We start from the raw sequence: 20744 nt of genomic DNA, 5'->3' as shown, positions 1-20744 counted from the left end.
GATGTGCTCCAACAGCTCAATGTTTTACTTGGGGGCCCCAGAGCTCGATGCAGAACTCCAGGTGAGGTCCCACAAGGGCAGAGTAGAGGTGGAGAATCACCTCCCTCAACCTTGGAACTTTGTCTAGACATGACCTTTGGTGCAGTTGTCTACTGTGTCACTGGATATAAGTGACACCTTCACCCCTGCAGAATAAATCCAGTGTACTGGCATACAAGTGGCTTTGTGTTAGGTGTTACCATTTGAAGCTATGTTGATCCCAGTAAATTGTGTAGAGTGGTAAAGGTAATGGAGTAAGTCCACTTTAACCACTGGTCATGCCCAAGGAAGCTCAACAGTTAGTGTAGGTGGGACTGGAAGGCTTTCTTGTGCTATGGGCAGCCCATGTATGTTGGCTTTTAGGAGAAGACTTCTGATGTACTAGGAAAGGTGTCAAAAAAGGATACTGTACTGTTAAAGTGATGGCTTCTGAATAATGCTCATTAGGAAAACCTGTGAAGAAAGGTCATGCCATAGACAGAGCATCAGGTTCCTGTCATAATGGACCTCTTTTTCTGTTCCTCCGTCATTTGTTAGTGTGTTCCAGGATCCATAATCTTTCAAGATGGATTATTTCCAATATTGGGGACAAAGAAGAATGCACTGTCAGTTTTCTCATTTCATATCCAAGGAAAGAAGAATGTTGTGGCTGACATGCTCATCAGACAATAATTAGATCTGTATTTCCCACTCTTAAGAGGAGTCCTTCTCATTTTGCTTCTTTCCTGTCTCCTTTTCCCCAGGAGTATCAAAAACCAAGGACAGTTGACTAGTTATGCCAGTAGCTGCAGCAGCATTTCCCACTTCCCTTACGTTTTCTAGCACCATGGTAAGGTGTTGAGCATTACTGTAAACCAGAAGAGTGCAAACTGAACTTAGTACGTATTCTCCCTTTAGAAGTGATGTGCTTTTAAAGGAATCAGTAATACATAAAAACTGAGAAAGCCTGGATCTGCCTCCCTTTGTCCTGGGAAACTTTAAGTCAAAGAGGCCACTTGGAGAGTGAGACATCTTCACAGTATGCTAGAGATTGGAAGGGGCCTCAAAAGATCATCTAGTCCAATCCCCCTGCCGGAGCAGGAACACCTAGATAAGGTTACACAGGAACGTGTCCAGGCGGGTTTTGAATGTCTCCAGAGGAGGAGACTCCACAACCCCCCTGGGCAGCCTGTTCCAGTGTTCTGTCACCCTCACTGAGAAGAAGTTTCTTCTCAAGTTTAAGTGGAACCTCTTGTGTTCCAGTTTGTACCCATTGCCCCTTGTCCTATCATTGTTTGCCACTGAGAAGAGCCTGGCTCCATCCTCGTGACACTCCCCCTTTTTATATATTTATATACACTAATAAGGTCACCCCTCAATCTCCTCTTCTCCAAACTATAGAGACCCAGCTCCCTCAGTCTTTCCTCATAAGGGAACTTCTTTTGAAATCTGTCCCGTCTTTTATTATAAAAATACAGTATGAAGGCAGAACTCATCCCTGAGTGCCAGGAGTTCACTCCAGATCCCTTAGAACAGTTTTTCTTCCACCTAACTGTAGTGTGCTCTAGAGCAGAGTTGTAACATGCCCTGGGTAGTGACAAAGCTTCTACCTGCGTGTTCATGAAATACATTGATTTATAATAGGGTATTTTTTAATGCTATATCATCTAACACTTTAGACTGTGTCTGGATGCCTGAGTCTCCCATTATATGCAGTGTTCTGTGCCAAAGAGGAGAGCTCAAAAGAAAAAAATGGGTATCGGTTGGCAAAATTAGAGGTAGCTTTCTGGAAGCTCTAATAACTTTGGAAGTACAAAGATCACAAGCTGTAAGCAAAAGGTGTGACTTGTTCGTACTTTCACTGAAGCCTTCATGTTGTCCATCCCGTTGTTCTTTCCTATTTGCAGTTTACAGTTTCACTGTGCATTAATTTGCTAGTTGTCATCGTAGAAGTTTTAGCTTCTTTTACATTCATACTTTTCTATGGCTAATTTGCTTTTGTTCTTTCTTTAAATGGACATTCCTGAAGATGGAGGATGTATGCCTCATTACCAGTAAGAAAAATAATCTGTTAACCTGTACTATATTTGGGTATTGAAATTTGTGGATCAACACAACCTGAATAAGTTCTTTGTTAGAAAGATGAAAGACTTCGCTGGCATTTGCTGTCTTCATTGTGTTTCTTGCTCTACAGTAAAATTGTTTTATGAGGTTGTAATGCTTGATTTTCTAATAGGAGGTTTCCAATTACTCTTAATTTTTGGAAGTGTCTTAGTTGGCATATTTCTCAAAAGCTGGCATTGCATCTCTTGCAGTGATTAACAGATCTCTCCTGCCTTTATATGGCATGAAACAGACTTTCTTGTGAATCTTACAGTTCATCTTATGTCAGAAGAGGAAGAAAACACAGTTTTCACCATTGATTTAAAGAACACATTGTTAAATGGTGTTTTTCCTGTGAATGAGAAAATTCTTTGTAGAACAAATGGAATTGTATTATTCCAGGAACATATGAAGTGAGTTTGAGTGGTACAGAACCCTGACTCATTTAATACATTCTAGCCAAGGTACACTTTTGTTAAAAACAACTGCTTGTGCTCTTCCAGATAACCCAACTGCTTCCATTTCATTTTCTAACCACTTAAAGCTTTTCTTATGTACAAGAAAAGAGTGTTTGAAAACAAACTACCCATGAAAAGCCCTGGAAACAAAGTCATAGTATGAGCGTGCCTAACTCTTTAAGACTTTATTGTTTTACCACCTTAACAAAGATTTGTTCATGCCGTCATAGGTCACTGAAGGACTCTTTCAGCATTCTTGGCTACCTCCAACATTATACTTTTATAGAACTTTCATTGTTAATCTAGTTCAGAGGAGATGCTCAAAGTGCCCCACAGAGTCAGTACAGATTATGATGCTGTAATGGAAGCTTTGGGGAAGGACCTTACCCATTAATTTATCTGGTACAGCTAAGGACTGCAGCTTCCTTTGGAGTTTTTGTAGTACACAAGAGTTTCCTATTATGACACAAAACCTGCACTTTGCAGTGCAAGTTGGTTGTTGAATTGTAAACGTGAGGAAACCTGTTAGATATTAAATGTTGTATGTTAGAACAAGCAGAACTTAACTGTCCATAGTGTTCAAGTTTGTTGCTGTTCAGTGATGTCCATTTTGGCCTGCTTACGACCTAGCTGAAGGCAAGTTGGTGACCCTTTATGACTTCTCCAGTACAGTTAGGAGGTGTAGAAATAGATCCTGAGAGCTTCGTCTATGCAAAGCAAGGGGAAAACAATCCTTAAGTCACGTGAGTTAGTATAATAACCTTTGTGTTAAACTAAGTTGAAAGGTTTCTTGTTCATAATAGACATAATCAATAGTATACCACAACCTTGATTCAGAGAAAACTCCAGGAACAAACTTGCCAACAAAGTTTTCAAGCTGACAAGCAGGTATTCATCATTGCAGCGCCGGGAGACACGGGGGATAGCTCCTCCTAACGTGTGTCCCCAGATTGCTACACAAGCCGTCTTTATATAATCCCTAGGCATACATACATATTCATGAGGCTACGTATGCATTACATCGTTTTCCAGATATAGTCCCTGGGCGTACATACATATTCATGAGGCTGTGTATGGATTACATCGTTTTCCAGATATAGTCCCTGGGCATACATACGTATTCATGAGGCTATGTATGGATTAAATTGTTTTCCATGCTACAGAATTGTGGTGGTCTCAGGGTCGTTTACTTCCAACAATCTTCATCACTTCTGTCTGCCTTTGGAGCACACACAGTAGATGCTTATACCAGCTTAGTTGGTTTGTTAGCACCAGAGACATAATAATCCTCCTGTCCTCCTATTTACCAGTTAGTTTAACTGTAGCCCATCCTGGACACCTGCAGTTCCCAGATACTCCTTATCCCTGTGTCCCGTTCTTCTAGACTGTTTTTCTTAAAACTATGTCAACTATAATGATTTATCTTGTACAAGAATTCTCAGTATGTTCTCTAGCTGTAGTCTACTTTTTTTCTGTGTGTCATGCACCTCAGTAATTTTCCATTGCTACTGTTACAAAGCCATCAAACTTAACATTACTTAAAACTGATTCTAAAGGTTTCTATATTCCCTTTTGTAATTTTGTGCTCCCCCTTGTCTCAGCCTCAAGCATACACAGTTGTACCCAAGGTACCATTCTTGAATTGCGTTGCATTTTCTGTCCTGGGTGGTACATTCTTAAAATCACTGCCTTGTGAAAACATTAAGTTCTTGCCTTAAATATACAGTATTTAAGTTAATTGTTAAAAGTATTTAACCTCCAAAAATCAGAGTATGGGATCCTGTTTCTGTAGAAGAAAGTTTATGGAAAAAACAATTGAGAAAAGAGCTGCTTCTAGTTTGAACTAAATTCTCAAGAGTCTTTGTAAAGGAAGATACTTGAATTTAAAGAATTAGGGAAAAGTAGCAAATTCCTGAATATAATCGTAAAAATGCACTGTATTTGTCATGTAATCCCAATTTACTACAAAAAAACCACAGAGACCTAAAATAGTACAAAATACACCAAAAAAAAATTAAAATTGAGTGGCAGATCTGAGGTTGGTGTCCAAAGTACTGTACTTCTTAACTTAAAGATTTCCTATTCCGTATGCTTCTGCAGGGTGTAAAAAATCATAATCTGTAGTACAATTTAATATACATCCAGTTAAAAATCACTACTTGTATTTCAGTGTTATCTGCTGCCCTTTAGCATTTGATAGACTTCGAAACATTAAATCAGTTATGTCTCTGTTCCCCAGTTTCACTTAACATTGGCTTACACTTTTAGCTTCATTTGAAATTAAGTGAATTACTGAGCAAAGAACCTTTTACTTGTTGCTATTTGCTGTAGCTGCTTGGGCTCTGGTATTGTTGTTATGAAGGGGAATAGTAAATCATTCTTCTCTGCACTTCTCTGTCGTTTAAAATGGTGTGTGTATTTGTAACGTAGGAAAACCAAAACAGCATTCCCTGTTTTAGCAGTGGCATGGTGAATCACTTCCAGAACTTACTAAAATTAGGCTTGGAAAACTGTGAACTGCGTTGCTTTGGAAAGTAAGCTTGTATGGTTGTGGTGTGGAAACACATTTCAAGGTAAATACCCTTGATACCAAGATAGGAGGAGAAATCTTGCTCTACTGAAATTTGAACAAGAGGAGGCATCGTGTCCCATGACGTAACCTCCTCATGTTGTCATTTGTGTCTGTATGTCTTTACATACAAGAGATTTGGGTTCTGTAGGATGCATGGCTGTCTTGTAGAGCAGATGAATGTTGATGTGTGAGAGTATAGCTGTTACCTGAATGCCTCTGTAAGCACCTGGACTTGCATATGCAGTAGAGCTGCCAAATAGCAGCAAGGTGTTTTTCCTTCACTTCTATGGCAGGCAGAAAGCCATCAGATTACTACTGGCTTCCATGGTAGCTTGTCACTGTCTGACTGTTAGGGCCTCTTGAAGTTTTAAAGCATAAATATTTGTGTTTGTTTTTTTGCTACCTATGAAAAAGCAGATTAGATCATGACTACTTGCATTCCTTAAGCAGTTCATCTTTCTGTTAGAGGAACGTTTGGAAAATGACTGCTAGCAGCATTAAAAATGTCAGGTACAACAGAAGCAAACTCTGAGTGTTGGTTTGTCCAGAAGCCAGACTTACGTAGAAGGATTAAAGTAGGATTCAGGCATGCATTCCCTTTGAACTGGGATTGAATTATGCCTTGGGAGAAATTTTACATAATTAATTGCTGTGCAGAAGGAGCAGTAATTAAAAAGGATGTGTTGATGCTAGGAACCTTTCTTAACTGAAGCTGAACATTTAGGGCAGTTCCAGTAGTACATTCTCAACTCCTGTGGACACAGTCTGTGACCATTGTGCCTGCCTATGTGCTTTTCACCCTTCAGTGACCTGAGCTTGTGGACTTTGTCACTGTATATTTGGAAAAGCTCACAAGTTGAAAGATAATAAAGGTAATAGAAGCTTTGTGAAAGCAGGTGGCTGTATAGAACATGGGTGGTATAAGTGTTCTGATGTTGAGGAATATTAGCTTTCAGTATGAGACAGAAGGAAGCTTGCACACGAACAAGACTTTACAAATGGTCTAAAGGTGAGAGAAGCTTTAGGTAAAATATCTTTTGAGATATTGTGGTCAGAAAATGTGCTTATCAGAAGTCTTGGGCTTCCTGGCTATAGTGTTTGCAGAGCTGCTTCTGATGGGAGTGCTGAAAGAAATTGCTCTGTGTTACTGCCCACATAACCCTTGGTTATATTGCTTTTAAGATTGTCTTCTCCCTGAAGAAAGAGGTTTCAGTGGCCATGCTATGGTCTGAAGTCTTTAAGCTGTAATGCTGTGCTTTGCTATTTTGACGTTCTAGGAGGTCTGATGTAAAATGTTATTCTTGAAAGCCATCCAGTTCATCAGGTAACCCACTTCATAGCCAGGTAATTGCTGCTTTTCATCTCTGGTAGGTAATTTGAGGTGTGCAGTGAGTCTTTTCTGATACACTACCACCTAGTGAATGTGGAGCCTGATGCTCTGCAGCTGTTACCAGTGCCCAGTTTTGGAGCAGGCAAATTCCTGTGATGTCAGTGTCATTGCAAAACTTCAGAGAGATTTTTTTTTTGTTCCACATGGGTGTTAACAATGATTCATGTGACTGACTGATGATGAACAAAGATTTTAAAATGCAGTTTTGCAGATGGGCTTGGAGAAGTTGGTAAAATTCTGCTGGTGCTCTTTCTCCTCATGAACCAGGAAGGGCCTCAGCACGTAAAACACTAGCCAGAATTGTGTGGAGAGATTAGCCTCTTACAGTAGTGCCAAGGGCCCTATTGTGCCTAGCTCTATACATATAATAGAATACCATGAGATAAACTTGCAGCTATATTAAAGCATCTTGAAATGCTTTATCTTGCTCTGTGCCTTCGGGTGCGCTTTCTCAGCCAGGCTCTTGGCACAGGAAGGGTAAAATCAAGTGCTTTAAAGCATCTTCCTAGTTCCAGAATGCATTTACATCTATATCAGATAGTCTTGTTTTTAGGCACCTTCGAAAAGTTGGACCTTTTTGGTCCGAATTGAACATCTAGGATTCATACTGGGTATTAAATCCTTCTCTTAACTCATGTGACCTGAAGTGTCGGCTACTGAGTTGCTTAGGTGTTTGTATGTGATATTGCTGTGAAAGTAAAATAGATGATGCTCTTTCAGGGGTAAGAAGCACTGACCTGGCTATGCCTTATGATCAACATGCTTCAATTGCATGAATTGTTAAGCACTGACATATTCTTAATCACAAATAATGTTTATATCTCAGAGGGAAGTTTAGCTTTCTTTAAGGCTTTGAAGAAGTTGTGTAACAAGCCCTTGTTGCCTTGCCCTGGAGCGTTTGACTTAAACTCAGGGCTGTTTCCTGGTGCACAGATTTAATATATGGGAGACTGTGGCCTCCTCAGTCATGGTTTTAAGTTGTTATTCTAATTTAAGAGATTTCTGGCCCTCTGGGAGACTTTTCCCCTCCTCTTTAGCTGTGTGTGCAGCTGTGTTCATATCAAATGACTTCATGGGTACAGAAAAAAGGAGCCACAGAAGCCTGTGGCAGTCTCATGTTTGATAGGATCAGTCCCCAGGTTTTGGTTTATGTGGCTACACAAACAATTCTGTGAATAAAAGGTCCACGTGTGTGTGCTTACATGTAATGCTTAGAGATTTGATATGCATTTTTGGTACAGGATTGCACTTTGGCCCAGGCAAATCTCTAGGATTCACCTTAGTGTGTCCTCATAAAACTGCCTCGTGAAACAAGCCGGAATTGTCCATGGCTTAGCTCTAGGACTGCCTGTTTCCTGTATGAAAAGCCAGGAATGCTTTGGATTTTCTGGATTGCTTTTAAGGGTTTTCAGTGCAAGATGGTCAGATGCACAAGGTCTTCTACAACAAAATGTATCATTACCAAAATCACCTTCCTAATCCATGAAGACCCATCTGTTGGATCCTCAAAGTGTTTACAATGTATTAAATGTGATAGAGCTTAAATGTTTTTCTTGTGTAAATAAAGAAAATGGCCTTAAAAAGCTTAATTGCAATGGGGACTATTGCAGTAGTATTATTTGGGTGGGATTTTACCCCCTTTTGACTAGAATCACTCAGAGTAGTGATTTATAGTCTGTTTTGAATTGTATCTAGTACAAAACCACAATCAAATTGTGTGGTTGTTCTAAATTGGCACTGATCTAAGCTGGAGGAGTATTAAACTTGTACTGCTATTGTTTGTTCTAAGTGTGTTGAATTTGTTGGTGTTCTGTAAGTTTTTTCTATACTGAAAACAAGGAAATAATATTGATAAGAGAGCACAATACGGATGCTGGGACTGTTTCAGTAGATAAGATTTAGATTTCCGTATATACTTGAATGGGAGTCAGCTGTCCTTTTGGGTGCTCAACAACTACAGCATAGTGTCTCCAAGCTGAAAGAAAATGAAATGTAGCAGCGTCCTGCTGAAAAACCCTGTGTGGTGGAAAGGGAAAGGCATCAGTGAGTGTTGTCTCTTAGCGTTAGCGTGAGGAGATGATAGGTGCATTGTCCGAACCAGATGAACTTGTTCTGTAGATATTAAAGCCAGTCTTAATCTCTAATTTAGAGCTTCAAATTATTGCATGGTGGTTCTTAAAAGCAAACCAGTTAAGCAAGCACAGAGTCAAAAAGTGTATAAGCAACTTAATTGGCTTAAACTCACACCCAGTAATCTCTTTCCTCCCTTTGTCATATGCTGGGTTGAAGAGATTTGTGGCCTTTGAGTTCCAGTAATTAATGCACTTAAATCTGAAGCTGTGTACTAGTAGCCTTCTGGCAGTTCCTCTAACTTCTTATAGTATGGTACTACACCTCTATTTGTTAATGCTTTTTGCCCTGTATCATAGTTGGATAATTCAGCCATTCATAGAGTCACAGACTGGTTTGGGTTGGAAGGGACCTTAAAGGTCATCCAGTTCCAACCCCCTGCCTCAGGCAAGGACACCTTCCACCAGACCAGATTGCTTCAAGCTCTGTCCAGGCTGGCCTTGAACACTGCCAGGGATGGGGCACACAGCTTCTCTGGGCACCCTGTAGCAGTGTCTCACCCCTCTCATGGGGAAGAATTTTTTCCCAATACCTAACCTAAATCTCATGCCTCTGTAACTTAATTTTAATGTAGTATCTTGGATTTTTTTGTTTATTTACAAGGCTTTTGAAGTCTCTCTCCTACATGTCAAATTCATCACATAGAAAACACTTGAGTACTCTTGCTGCACATTAGGTAGGACCTGACCTTTCTTATGCCTCTATGTGTTGGAGTGCAAACTAGAGGCTTCAACTCACCATTACTTACATTTCTCCAGCACTGCAAGAACCTGTTTATACTGTCCCCCCCATATGTAACTTGTTATCAAATACAAAGAAATGCACTGTTTTGATGTGTCCCATAATACACCACAGCTGTAATTGTTGCTGATCTAATGGCACCTTTGTGTCTGGACTTCTCTAGAGTGCTGTGGTTTGGCTTTTGGTGGTCTTGGTGCTTCCAGCCTGTACAAGGTCCAGGCATTGATACTCTTTAGGGCTTTCCAGGCACTTTCAGGGTTCAATGCCTCTGGCCTAGGACTTGTGTCTGCATTTATAACCTCATCATCTTCTTCCTTAGTGCCTGTATGCTTTTGGGAAGGCATGTCTCCTTTTTAATCTCTCCTGAGCCAAGATGGTAAAGCAGCCTTTGAAGTAGTTTGCCTTGGGATACCATTCCTTTCCCTGACTTAGGGGCACTTTCTCAATCCAGCTGATACTCTGTGGCTTGCAGGTTCTTGAGTTGCACAATTTCTGATGAGCCCTTCTTAGGCAGGAGCTGTGTTGTGTCTGAAGCTGTCTTCATTTCCAGCAGGTCTGGAAAGCTAAATGCCAATTTGTGTGCCAGTTATGGTTACAGCCTATCCATTTAGCTTGCTATTGCCATGAGGGGGAGGCCGTGCTTTCCCTCTGGGCTTTGTGCTTACTTTATGCTCATCTGCACTGACCATATTCACCACTCAAGTCGGCCAAAAGCCATCCTTTTTTTTCAGGGTTAAAGTGCAGTTAGGAAAGGGTGTCAGGGCTGGTGCTGGTAGGAGGGTATGACTGAGGAAGGGGAAAGAGCAGATGAGTTCTCTCTTCTTCTTCCTCCCAGGTCAGTAAAATGTTTGTTTGACTCATCTGTAATATGTAAACTCATCCTAATGCCTCAAGAAAAACTGATCGGCCCTAGATGGGCTCTCTCCTGTGCCAGCTTGCTGCCTAGGCACACTGGCGCTAGTTCTAGCACGAAGGAGGGACAGAAAATGCAGCCAGGTATGAGGAGGGTGGGATTGCCAGAGCTCTGATTTGCATCCCATTAAGGTTCCCTGAGGGGAGAAAAAGACAACCAAAACAAACCTCAAAAGTATTTGTGGGGAAGGGGCTACAGGCAATACTTCTGCTTCTGTCCAGTAGATGTTCTGATTGCTGAGGGCTACTGAGGTTACAACATGCTTGAATTCTACTTGGCAGCAGTGCTTTTTATGTTTTTTCAGAGGTGGGGAAGAGAACAGCAAACACTTCCAAGGTTAGCCAGAGTCAGATGCTTCAAGTAGAGAGCAAATAAATAAGTATATCTAGAAATAAATGGTCTCCACCAATGCGGCAGTAAACTGCAGAAGCCTATGCTGGTAATTCAGCAGCACAGTGAAGCGGTGTCTTCTGAGTACATCTGTGGCTTAGGGAAACGTGTGGCATGCTCCACTTCTTCCAGCAGCACCAGCCCCATGTGCAGGATGTGGCCATAGAGGAGGCAGTTCATGCCTGCCCAGAAGCTGTCAGGAAGTGGCAAAAATACAGTCTGTCAGCACCTGGAGTGTTTGATTTCCTTTTTCGGCTCTACCCCATTTGTTTAAGCAGAAATATGCCCTAGAACTTGGCTTGCTCGTTTGGCTTTTTTTTTTTTTTTTAATTCCATTTTACAAAAGTAGGCAAACAAGTTCTGTTTGTGCTCAAATGACCTCAACTGACTTGTAAGTCTGGACCAAATATTATTAAGTTGTTTTGTTCGCAAAGTTATACCTGTGGTTACTTTATTTTTTATTTCTTTTAATTAGATCAAGCCTCAGAGGTACAGGTGACAATGATGCTGACTGAAAGCTGTAAACTCAGAGGACTTCATCACAGGTAAGCTATTAGTGTTTATAAACAAAACTGTATCTATGCGAACTGAAAATACTTCTGCTTAAAGTTCCCTAGGGGAAAGGAAACTACTCTTTTTTTTTTTTTGTCCTTTTTTTTCTTTTTCCTTCTAGAATTTGGCAATGTTTTGTATGTTTCAAATTTTTAAAGAGCTAAAACTGTATTTGTGTCACTTTAAAATACTGAATTCTAGGTACGCTCCTTATTGCAGAAAGTGCTTATAAGCGTTTTTCTTATCTGTGTGATCTGTAGCAGTGTATGGGGAAATGGGGAAAGTCTTTAGTGTTTCAAACCCCTCAGTAAAATATGGGTAGTTACTCCTTTTATATATCCTTAGTTTTTACAGAAAAAGATGTTGCAGGCACATGTTGGTTTCTGCTGGTTCTTGCAGAAGCCTAGTTGTTAAAAGTGGTGGATCTTCATGATACCTTCCAATACTTAAAGGGGCCGATGAGATCGAAGAGGGACTTTTGACAAGGGCCTGTGGTGATAGGACAAAGAGGAATGGCTTTAAACTGACAAGAGTTAGATTAGATACTAGGAAGAAGCTCTTCACTATGAGGGTGCTGAGGCCCTGACCCAGGATGCCCAGAGCAGCTGTGGCTGCCCCATCCCTGGCAGTGTTCGAGGCCAGGTTGGATGGGGCTTGGAGTAACGTGGTCTAGTGGTAGGTGTCCCTACCCATGGCAGGGGGTGGGAACTGGATGAGCTTTAAGGCCCTTTCTGACCCAAACCAGTCTATGATAAGAGTAAGTAAATGTGCAGGTTGATTGTCAGTTTAGCTAATTTACTAGTCTGGTTTGTATTGTTCATAATTTTCTGCATGATGCAGAAAATTACTGGGTTTAGGTACTGTCCCACCTGGATACAAGGAAATGCTTTTTTTGGACCCTTGCACGTGTGTTGTCCTAGTATGGCATTGCAGCACCACTGATGGGATGTATTCTGGAAGAATTAATGACATGGGTTTTTGGGGGTGATGGCTTAAGTTTTTTAAATCGATGCCTCAAACAGCTTGAATTAGGGGCAGTTTTGCAGCTTGGATTAAAGGCTGAGATTGACCTTAAGGATCTTCATTACTGGCAAGGGTGCAGATAAGAAGAAACCCACACTCATTGTTGATTTTCTTAGACTGTTAATTGATCTTTTTTTTACTGGTACTGTGAATAAAATGAGAATAGTTCATGCACGATGATTAATTCTATAGTACATGTAGAAGTTCCTTTTCTAAGAGTTGTTCTAGTTAAGGCCTTACCTAAAATGAGGGTTATGTTAAGAGGAGTATCAGGTTCTTGGGGAAACATACATTAAATTGAAACAAAATGAAACACCCCCCTCTCATAGCTCAAAATCAGCTGCTATGCTCCCTTTTACAAGTCCAGCTGTTTAAAAAGTCCAAAAAGCTTTTCTTCTGTACACTGCCTATAGAGCTGGGACCTTTATCTTGATCAAAGGTAGATGGTATGTAGAGCGCATGGGTGTGACACCTGCCTGTCAGACATCTTCAAGTAAGAACAGGAAGTTTCCCGGTTCCCTTTGAAAAATAATTTTTTGAGACTTAGTAATATCTTTTCAGGAGAAGATACAACTTTTTTTAAAAACCTTTTGTGGAAAATTGGAACTATATATGGTTTGCTTCAGGTGTCTACCAATTGATACGTTGAAACTGTGGTAAGATATTTAGAAACAATGAAGCATGGGGGTTATCTGAGCCAGAATGGGCGCTTTCAAGTCAGTTAGTAGTGGATGTGTCAGTGTTAGGCTTATGGTTGTACTGGATGATCTTAAAGGTCTTTTCCAACCTAAACGATTCTGTGATTCTGAAACACCCATGATAAAACCCCTGAGGTACTTCTGCATTTAGAGTGCAATTTAATGCTTAGTTAATTGAAAACTACATTTATCTGTTCTGGCATTTTGAGGTGGCTCAAACATGGTGGTTTTGACTTTGGGTTTTTTTTAAACCACTGTAATGGAGCTGTATGTTCTTGTATTTGTGGCTGCATTTAGACTTCCAAGCTGAGGATATATTGCTTCTTAATATAAACTATAACCTCTACTAACAGAAACTTGTTTCAGTCCTTTTGGACCAAGTGAAGACTTTTGGGGAGTTCTTCCTGATGGGAAAATACTCATATAATCTTATTAAATAAATTATCAAGGGCTGCAGTTATTTGGAGATCTTGTCCTCTGCGATTCGTAATGCAAGATTAAATGCTTTTCTTCAGTGTTGAGTTGTTTTCACTTACTGTGTTTAGGGATCAAGAGATTTTTCTCGAATTTCAGTTTCATGAACTTGGGAATTTCTCTGTCTGCCCTCCAGGAATCTGCTGCCCATCACTCATGTCTGTATAGAAGAGGGAGAGAAACCAATGGTGCTGCTGCCATACATGAACTGGGGGAACCTTAAACTATTCTTGAGACAGTGCAAGCTGGTAGAGGCCAACAATCCTCAGGTACACTCTGAAATCTGTGACTTCTTGCCTGTTACACTTGGACTTATTTTGTCATCTGTGTATGACAAAAAATAGTTGTAGTATTCACTTGCTAGCTGGTGACAATGAGAGAATTGACAAGTGGGTTCCCCAGCAAGTGTTTGTCTTGATTTATACAAGGAAAACATTCTTGGCTGTGTTTATCACAGATGTTCAGAGAGCATGAAGCTGAGTTAAACTCTGGTTTGAGTAGTGCCTGGTGTATCAACCCATCTTAAAAAAAAAAAATTAAAAGATGTATATGGTTGTGGGTTTAAGTTAGAATGCCCAGGGGGAAATGGTGTATGGGGAAAGATGAGATTTACTGATTTTATTTTTTGTGTAATTAATAGATTATCCCTTTAATTACTGTAATTCTTGATTTCATAGTAAGCATAAAGCACTTCTGTGCTGCTGTGGATTTGTTAATAAGTAAAATAATTGGATTTATTTAATTACATAGTAAAGGAAGCAGTATGCTGGTTTTACTGCTGTGTATGCTCTTCAGCATTCGTAATTTTACTGTGTTTCAGTGGAACTTGTTGAATACATTTCATGGGAAGAGAGAAAATAATTCTTGGATAAGAACATATTTTGCTTACTTTTAATAATCTGAATAAGTGATGTATGTGTAATCCCTCTTGTTAGGATTATCTTGTCTTCAACTTCACCTTGGTTTGGCTTGTCTTTAGACTAAATCAAGCACAAAATGAAATCTTGTTTCCTGAGGTCAGCATTTGTCCCTGTTACGTACCAGATTTCAAAGTAGCAAGGGCCACCTACCTCTGTTAATCTGCAAAGTTTGATAAATTGCTAGGTTCTTTCAACTTGGATTTTAGTTGTTTTGCTGCTTAATCCAAATTATAAATCTGTATGCAATGCACTACTATCCCTTTCCAAGAATTTCAGCATAAATTGTATTTAGAACCTGTATTCTGTCAAACAGGAGTTGTCTTTTAGCAAGTAGGTACAGCTGTACTTAACTATAAAAAAATGTGACATTTGGTGTCTTATTTTAAGAAGAAACTTTTCTACAAATACCTAAAGCAAACTCCTTGAGTTTTCAGCAGTGATGCATGGCTTCTGTTCTTATTAAACTGTTCATGCAGAAGCCACTTTATTATTGTTTTAATTTAGCATTTGGTTTATTTTGATCGCAGTCTTGCAACCTCAGTGCGTCCATCTGCATGCTGAAGTTCTGAAACACTGTAGAAATGGAAAAAGAAGTCCAGGGTGTAAATATGTGCAAAGGTTTAATTTATGTAGGACCGTGAAGTTGTAAAAGTAGATGGAGCAACAGCCTTTGATACTCGTTTTCAGCAGTAGATACTGACTGTTGCTTGTGCTCCGTTAAAGGTGTGGGGAAGAGTCAGGGGCACTAGAATACAACAAAAACACCTTGTGGGCACTGGTCTAACAGTGATGGTTGTTTGCTTTTGCAGGCAATATCCCAGCAGGATCTCGTACATATGGCTATTCAGATTGCCTGCGGAATGAGTTATTTGGCCAGACGGGAGGTCATTCACAAAGACCTGGCTGCTAGAAACTGTGTGTAAGTACTCAGTGAGTTAGAGTCATTTTGCAGACAATGTTATGTCCGTAGCTAGAGCCCATGGAAGAGAAGTTAGAACTTTAAGGTCCCTTCCAACCCAAACCATTCTGTGATGGCTTTCTTCAGTTGACCTGATTCTCTGCTTCACAATATGCAACTGTTCAGGTTTTCCAGCTTTTGGGTGAATAGTTCTGTTAGTGAAATTGTTTTCCTCCAACCATGAGGTGAACCAGAAATTGTGGTTTTCAAGGAAGCAGAACATCCTCATCTTAAATACTTTGGCTAGGTTTTGTCTATCACTTTTTCAAAGACTTGAAAAATATTAAAGCTTCCCTTAAGCTTTAATAAAATTGGAATATCTTTGGCAGTTTATCAATGGATAGATTTTTGTGTGAAGTTGCTTTTCTTCTTTTTTTTTTCTTTTTTCCTTAAATAATAGCTTAATGGCTTTGATAATTTGTAGGTTTCTTAGTTGTCAAGTGATGAATAGATAGGCATGTGCTTCATAATGGTAGGAATGACATGACAGGAGTTTTGAGATAATCTTCTGACTGGACTATGCTCAAAATGTAGAGACTGAGGTGTTTGGTGGCTTTCAGCTAAACCCATCACTTGGAGACTGCCAACTGTGCTCATTCTTCATCTGCTTTAATACCTAATAAGGGGAAACAGAAAATTAGCGTTCTGCCTAAAGTTCACTGAACTGAAAGTATCACAGAGGGGAGTTAGTCCCAGAGCATAGTTTTACGATACCTGCAAATAAGGTCCTAATTCAAATCGTAATACAGTTACTTTTCAGAATTAAAGATACCCCCTCTTCCTCCTGGCTACACACTGATCTGTTAATGAGCTAGTAATGAAAGAAAAGGACAAAGAAGCAACCTCAGGTTTATACCTCAGGGTTGTGTACAAATTGTCAGTGATGCACCTTCTAATGAGGTAACTGAACTACTGATGAATGTAATCTTTAACCTGGAATTGCCTATTAGAGGTGATTTTGAGATTTGGTGAGCTCTGCTTTACCATAAACAAGCTTTCAGGCCACAAATAATATCAGTTGCTTTACCAAGATATTACTAGATCTCATTTTGCTTAAATCTGTGGCTCTTTATTGGTACAGAGGTACTATAGCTGAAATGTAATTGATTTGAAAGAGGATCGCCAAATGAGCAGGAATAATTTTAGGGAGTTGTTAGTTTAACTGTGGGTGTCGGTTGTTTTTTTTTTTTCACTTGTAAATGTTTGATTTTTATTTCATCTAAGACTGATGATTTTTTTTTTAGTGCTTATCTGTTAATACAGAATAAATATGTTCTTTGATAATGTTTGATTACCATAGAATAAGTGTGTCTTGCTCTAGAAGAATGCTAGTCCCTTGAAGTGTTGATTAGTGTTCCCCAATTAAATCCCAAGTCTGAAACTGAAGACTGAGCATAAATACTTTCTGTAAAACTCTTAATGCCAAGTTTGCTAAATGTTTCTTTTCTTTTAAATTAGCATTGATGATGCACTTCAGGTTAAGATTACAGACAATGCTCTCTCTCGAGACCTATTTCCTATGGACTACCATTGCCTGGGAGATAATGAAAACAGGCCAGTTCGATGGATGGCTCTTGAAAGCCTGGTTAACAACGAATTTTCCAGCGCTAGTGATGTGGTAAGTGTTTGGGAATTTATTTTTGCTTGATTGTTTATTTTTTTTGGTCCCTCTTACACTCTGTAAATACATTTTCATGACATTCTTCCCCTTTTTCAGCTGTACTGAACTGACAACAGTGATTTGCCCAGAACAGCATCTGTACACCTGCTTCCTATATTTGCTGTTTGCAGCAGATAGCTCAAAGGTCAAGCAGGCCCTTCTTGCATGGCAGAATATTCCCTTATACCCTGTTTTCCTTGGTAGTATTAGTAGGAAAGGCAGTTAAATTCAGGGAGTAGCCTGTTTTGGGACTTGTCTGCTATTTAAATTAACATGGTATAGAGTCCACAACATAGTATTTCAGTTGTAGTCTCACAGATAAAGAAATGAGAGGAAGAATTGCTTCCCTTGACCTAGTGGCTATACTCATGCTAACAAGGTGTCCCTGCCTGTAGCAGGGAGCTGGAAATAGATGAGCTTTTAAGGTCCCTTCCAACCCAAACCATTCTGTGATTCTGTAGTCCTTGGTAATGAAATCTGTTACAAACAATTTAGATGATGTCTGTTAAGATGTAATTGGCACGTTTTGTAGTCTTGCTTTTTGGATGTGTTTCTTTAAAATGGTTTTGCTGGCTTGAAACTTACCTAATGTGCTCATTCTCTGCCAACATTTATACCAATCGACCAGAACATAGAAAAACAAAACACAATTCCTGCTGAATTTTAGTTCTGTGTTTTTTCCCTCAGTTGGAAATGAAGCTCTGTGTCTCTTCATGCCATTTTTTTGTAGCTACTTGTGGAATGGGTATAAGAAATCTGGAGATTGCACCACCTGTGTTTTGTCACTTGAGTCTCTTGATACCAGCTAGTAAATAATTTTACTTGTACTGTGCTTGCATGTGAATTGATTAGTTGATTTTTCATCACCTAAGCTCCTTTTGGCAACTATTGCCAGCTGAATGTGTTGAGTGCTGATCCAGCTGTCATGTTTACTTAGATGAAATCTTTATTTTTCTCATGAGTCTGACTTCGGAGCCTGTATTCAAAATATACAGATGACTGGTTTAAAAAAAATTAAGGTTTCATTCACTCTACTCTTCTGAATCTTTGAATTTCACAGACCTCTGAGGAATTTTCTGTAGTATTTTGAAGGGGTAAAAAGTAATATAAAATTATGTTTCAAAACTGTGGTTTGGTGTTAAATATCCCTTAGATTTGTTACGTTTTCTGAAACGTCATACGGGAAAAATGCAGTGAACATGTGGGGTGTTTTTTGTTAGCACTTAGATTTAAGTGCACTAAGATTCAACTTAACATCTGGTCTGTGATTCTTAATTGTCCCCAGTCAAGACAATGTATGGTCATGTTGAACTTTTGTGTATATATACAGCATTTATGTAAAGCTCTCTTGGTTTGTGTAGTCTTATTTATGACTGATTCTGGTGGAACACCAAAACTTGGCGCGTTCTGTTAATGCTCCATGCTCTTTATTCTTAGTGGGCCTTTGGAGTAACGTTGTGGGAGCTGATGACTTTAGGACAGACTCCGTATGTTGACATCGACCCATTTGAGATGGCTGCTTATTTAAAGGATGGCTATCGAATAGCTCAGCCCATCAACTGCCCTGATGAACTGTAAGTCATCATGTTTTTGGAGGGAAGATAGAAAGTCTGTTTTGTAACTGTCATGTTAAGCCAACCTTATCAATGACAGAGACGAGTTTGCCTTCCCCTGCCTTTTAGACAAACCCTTGTGCGAGTATTTGCATGGCATACATCAAGGAACTTGGGCTAAAATTAAATGCTTTTTGTTGGTGGTGTTGAGTTTCATTTAATCCTGACCCAACTCTTTTACTTACTGTGACACCTGAGAGAAATGGGGTTGATCAGCAGAGTGGGAGGAAGGAGGCAAAGGGGCAGGGGTTTTTAGGGCTGCAGTGTAGGAAGCCACTAGGTAGAGGGAATCTCTATTCTGTCAGCAGGACTGTGGAGAAGTACTGTGTTTATTGGTGTTAAATGGCAGTGCTTGAGGTGTTTTTTCATAATCCTGATGGTATAGGAGAATGCAAATGCACAGGTACTACCTTCTACCTTGTGTGTTCTTCCAAATCCCCGTCCTGTAAGCCTACCACAGAAACACTTTAAACTTTGCTTTTACAATAGTTGAGCAATTTTCCATGAATTACGTATTTCTCATGGACTGCTTCTGACTTGTATCCTGTCCATGTACTTCCAGTCACAGCATGTTTATTGATCATTCCAGGTGTCTTTTTTTTCTGAAGCAGTTTTTCAGCATGGTGTATCAGAAGGTACAGGTTCCTTTTCTCTCTCCATTCAGCAGGGTTTTCAGTGGCAAATGCTGTTTTTCACTTTCAGGTCAGGACAGTGGTCACCTGGCTTACATTCTCGTATCTTCTGTTTGTCTTTGCCATGCAGGTTTGCTGTGATGGCCTGCTGTTGGGCCCTAGATCCTGAAGAAAGACCCAAGTTTCAGCAGCTGGTGCAATGTCTAACTGAATTTCATGCAGCATTGGGAGCCTACGTCTGAAACTGCAGAAGAAGATTCAATTCACCGATTGGGAGAAGGCATGGCATACATCTGCAGCTCCATGCATCACTCGAACTCACACACATGATGTGTATAAAGCAACACTAAAGGGAGAAAGCACTTCTTCCAAAACACTGTGCCTTAGAATGCCTTAGTAGTCTGACGTTTTTTTTGTAAGACCTCTTGATGTTGAATATTTTCTAGATATCACTTTTGCTAAGTTAAATCGACAGTTTTGTTTGCCATCAGGATTTTTAAAATGTAGTGATAGTGAATTTAAACACAAGATCGGGATGGACTTTGCACTCTTACAACAGACGTGATTATTTTTTGAAGGGTATATTGAACAGGTAGAAAAGTGAAGCATGGGAAATCAATGCAAAAAACACACTGCAGAAAACGTTCCCTGCTTCTTAAAAATGTTGAAACTGAATCTTTCTGACCAGCTCTAGTGTTTGTACTTGTATGTATCTGGAATAGTTTTTTAGTATCAACTTCTATTTTGAGACAACAGCACATTGTGGTTAGATCCACAAGCGGCATCTTACTTTATTAACCCATTCACAAATGCTTTTTGGAAAGGCTGGTCTTCAGGTTACAATATCTCCTTTTTAAAGTAGTAAGTGCTCATGTAAAAGTGATTCCAGTTTACCTCATACAAAGAGCAGTAAAGGAGGTGTAAAAGTGGTGCCCCTCCTTTCAGATAAAAGGCTGATGTGATTTTTTTTTTTAAGATGATTTTATGTGCTAAATAGAGGCCTTCAGAGAAGCGCCAAAGCAGCCCTTGTGTGGGAGTCTTTCACCTCAGACTTCTGAATCGGAGTTTCTCTTGTTCAAAAAGGTACTGATTGTTTTTTATGGGCTTTTATGGCCTGAAATGGGCTTAAATATATAAATATATATTTGTAAAGACACTTGCAGAGTAAAGAATGTTTTTCTATTACATCTAATGTGAAAGATTGGTCCCTCACATCGCCCCGTGTGTTGACTGTGCAGGGTGGTGTAGAGGTGGTGGTTGCACTGGAGTTGGTGTGAAGTCAGGGTGGATTGCCTGCCTCCCTCCTTGCAGAACCTAGTCCCTGAGACTTAGTAGATTGTCCTGCAGCCTTCTTCAAATACCCATTCCACTCCAGGTTATTTCGAGTTGAATGTTACTTAGTAGGACTGAACAGGGAAAATACGTGGTGACCCATTGACTGAGCCTCAGGAATTTTAATATTCTATATATGTAACAAATATATTTGTAGAATAACTTAG

The 20744-nt window shown here is 39.7% G+C and overlaps 1 protein-coding gene across 2 annotated transcripts in view; it reads left to right on the top strand.

The window, feature by feature from the left end:
* RYK (receptor like tyrosine kinase) overlaps positions 1-20401 on the top strand; it is a 55448-nt gene extending 35047 nt beyond the window's left edge. For both annotated transcript variants that reach the window (XM_061354421.1, XM_061354420.1), the window contains exons 10-15: positions 11191-11260; positions 13599-13731; positions 15192-15301; positions 16799-16958; positions 18438-18574; positions 19376-20401. In XM_061354421.1, the coding sequence (XP_061210405.1) occupies positions 11191-11260; positions 13599-13731; positions 15192-15301; positions 16799-16958; positions 18438-18574; positions 19376-19487 (722 nt within the window). In that variant the 3' untranslated portion in view covers positions 19488-20401. The remainder of the gene's footprint in view (positions 1-11190; positions 11261-13598; positions 13732-15191; positions 15302-16798; positions 16959-18437; positions 18575-19375) is intronic.
* Positions 20402-20744: the final 343 nt, after the last annotated feature.

Source organism: Neopsephotus bourkii, unplaced genomic scaffold (assembly GCF_033783945.1).
Source record: "Neopsephotus bourkii isolate Nb327-2 ecotype Australia unplaced genomic scaffold, CSIRO-AGI_Nbou_v1 NB_739, whole genome shotgun sequence".
NCBI classification, from domain to species: Eukaryota; Metazoa; Chordata; class Aves; order Psittaciformes; family Psittacidae; genus Neopsephotus; species Neopsephotus bourkii.
The sequence above is the reverse complement of the archived record's forward strand: the minus strand, read 5'-3'. Positions and strand labels throughout refer to the sequence as shown.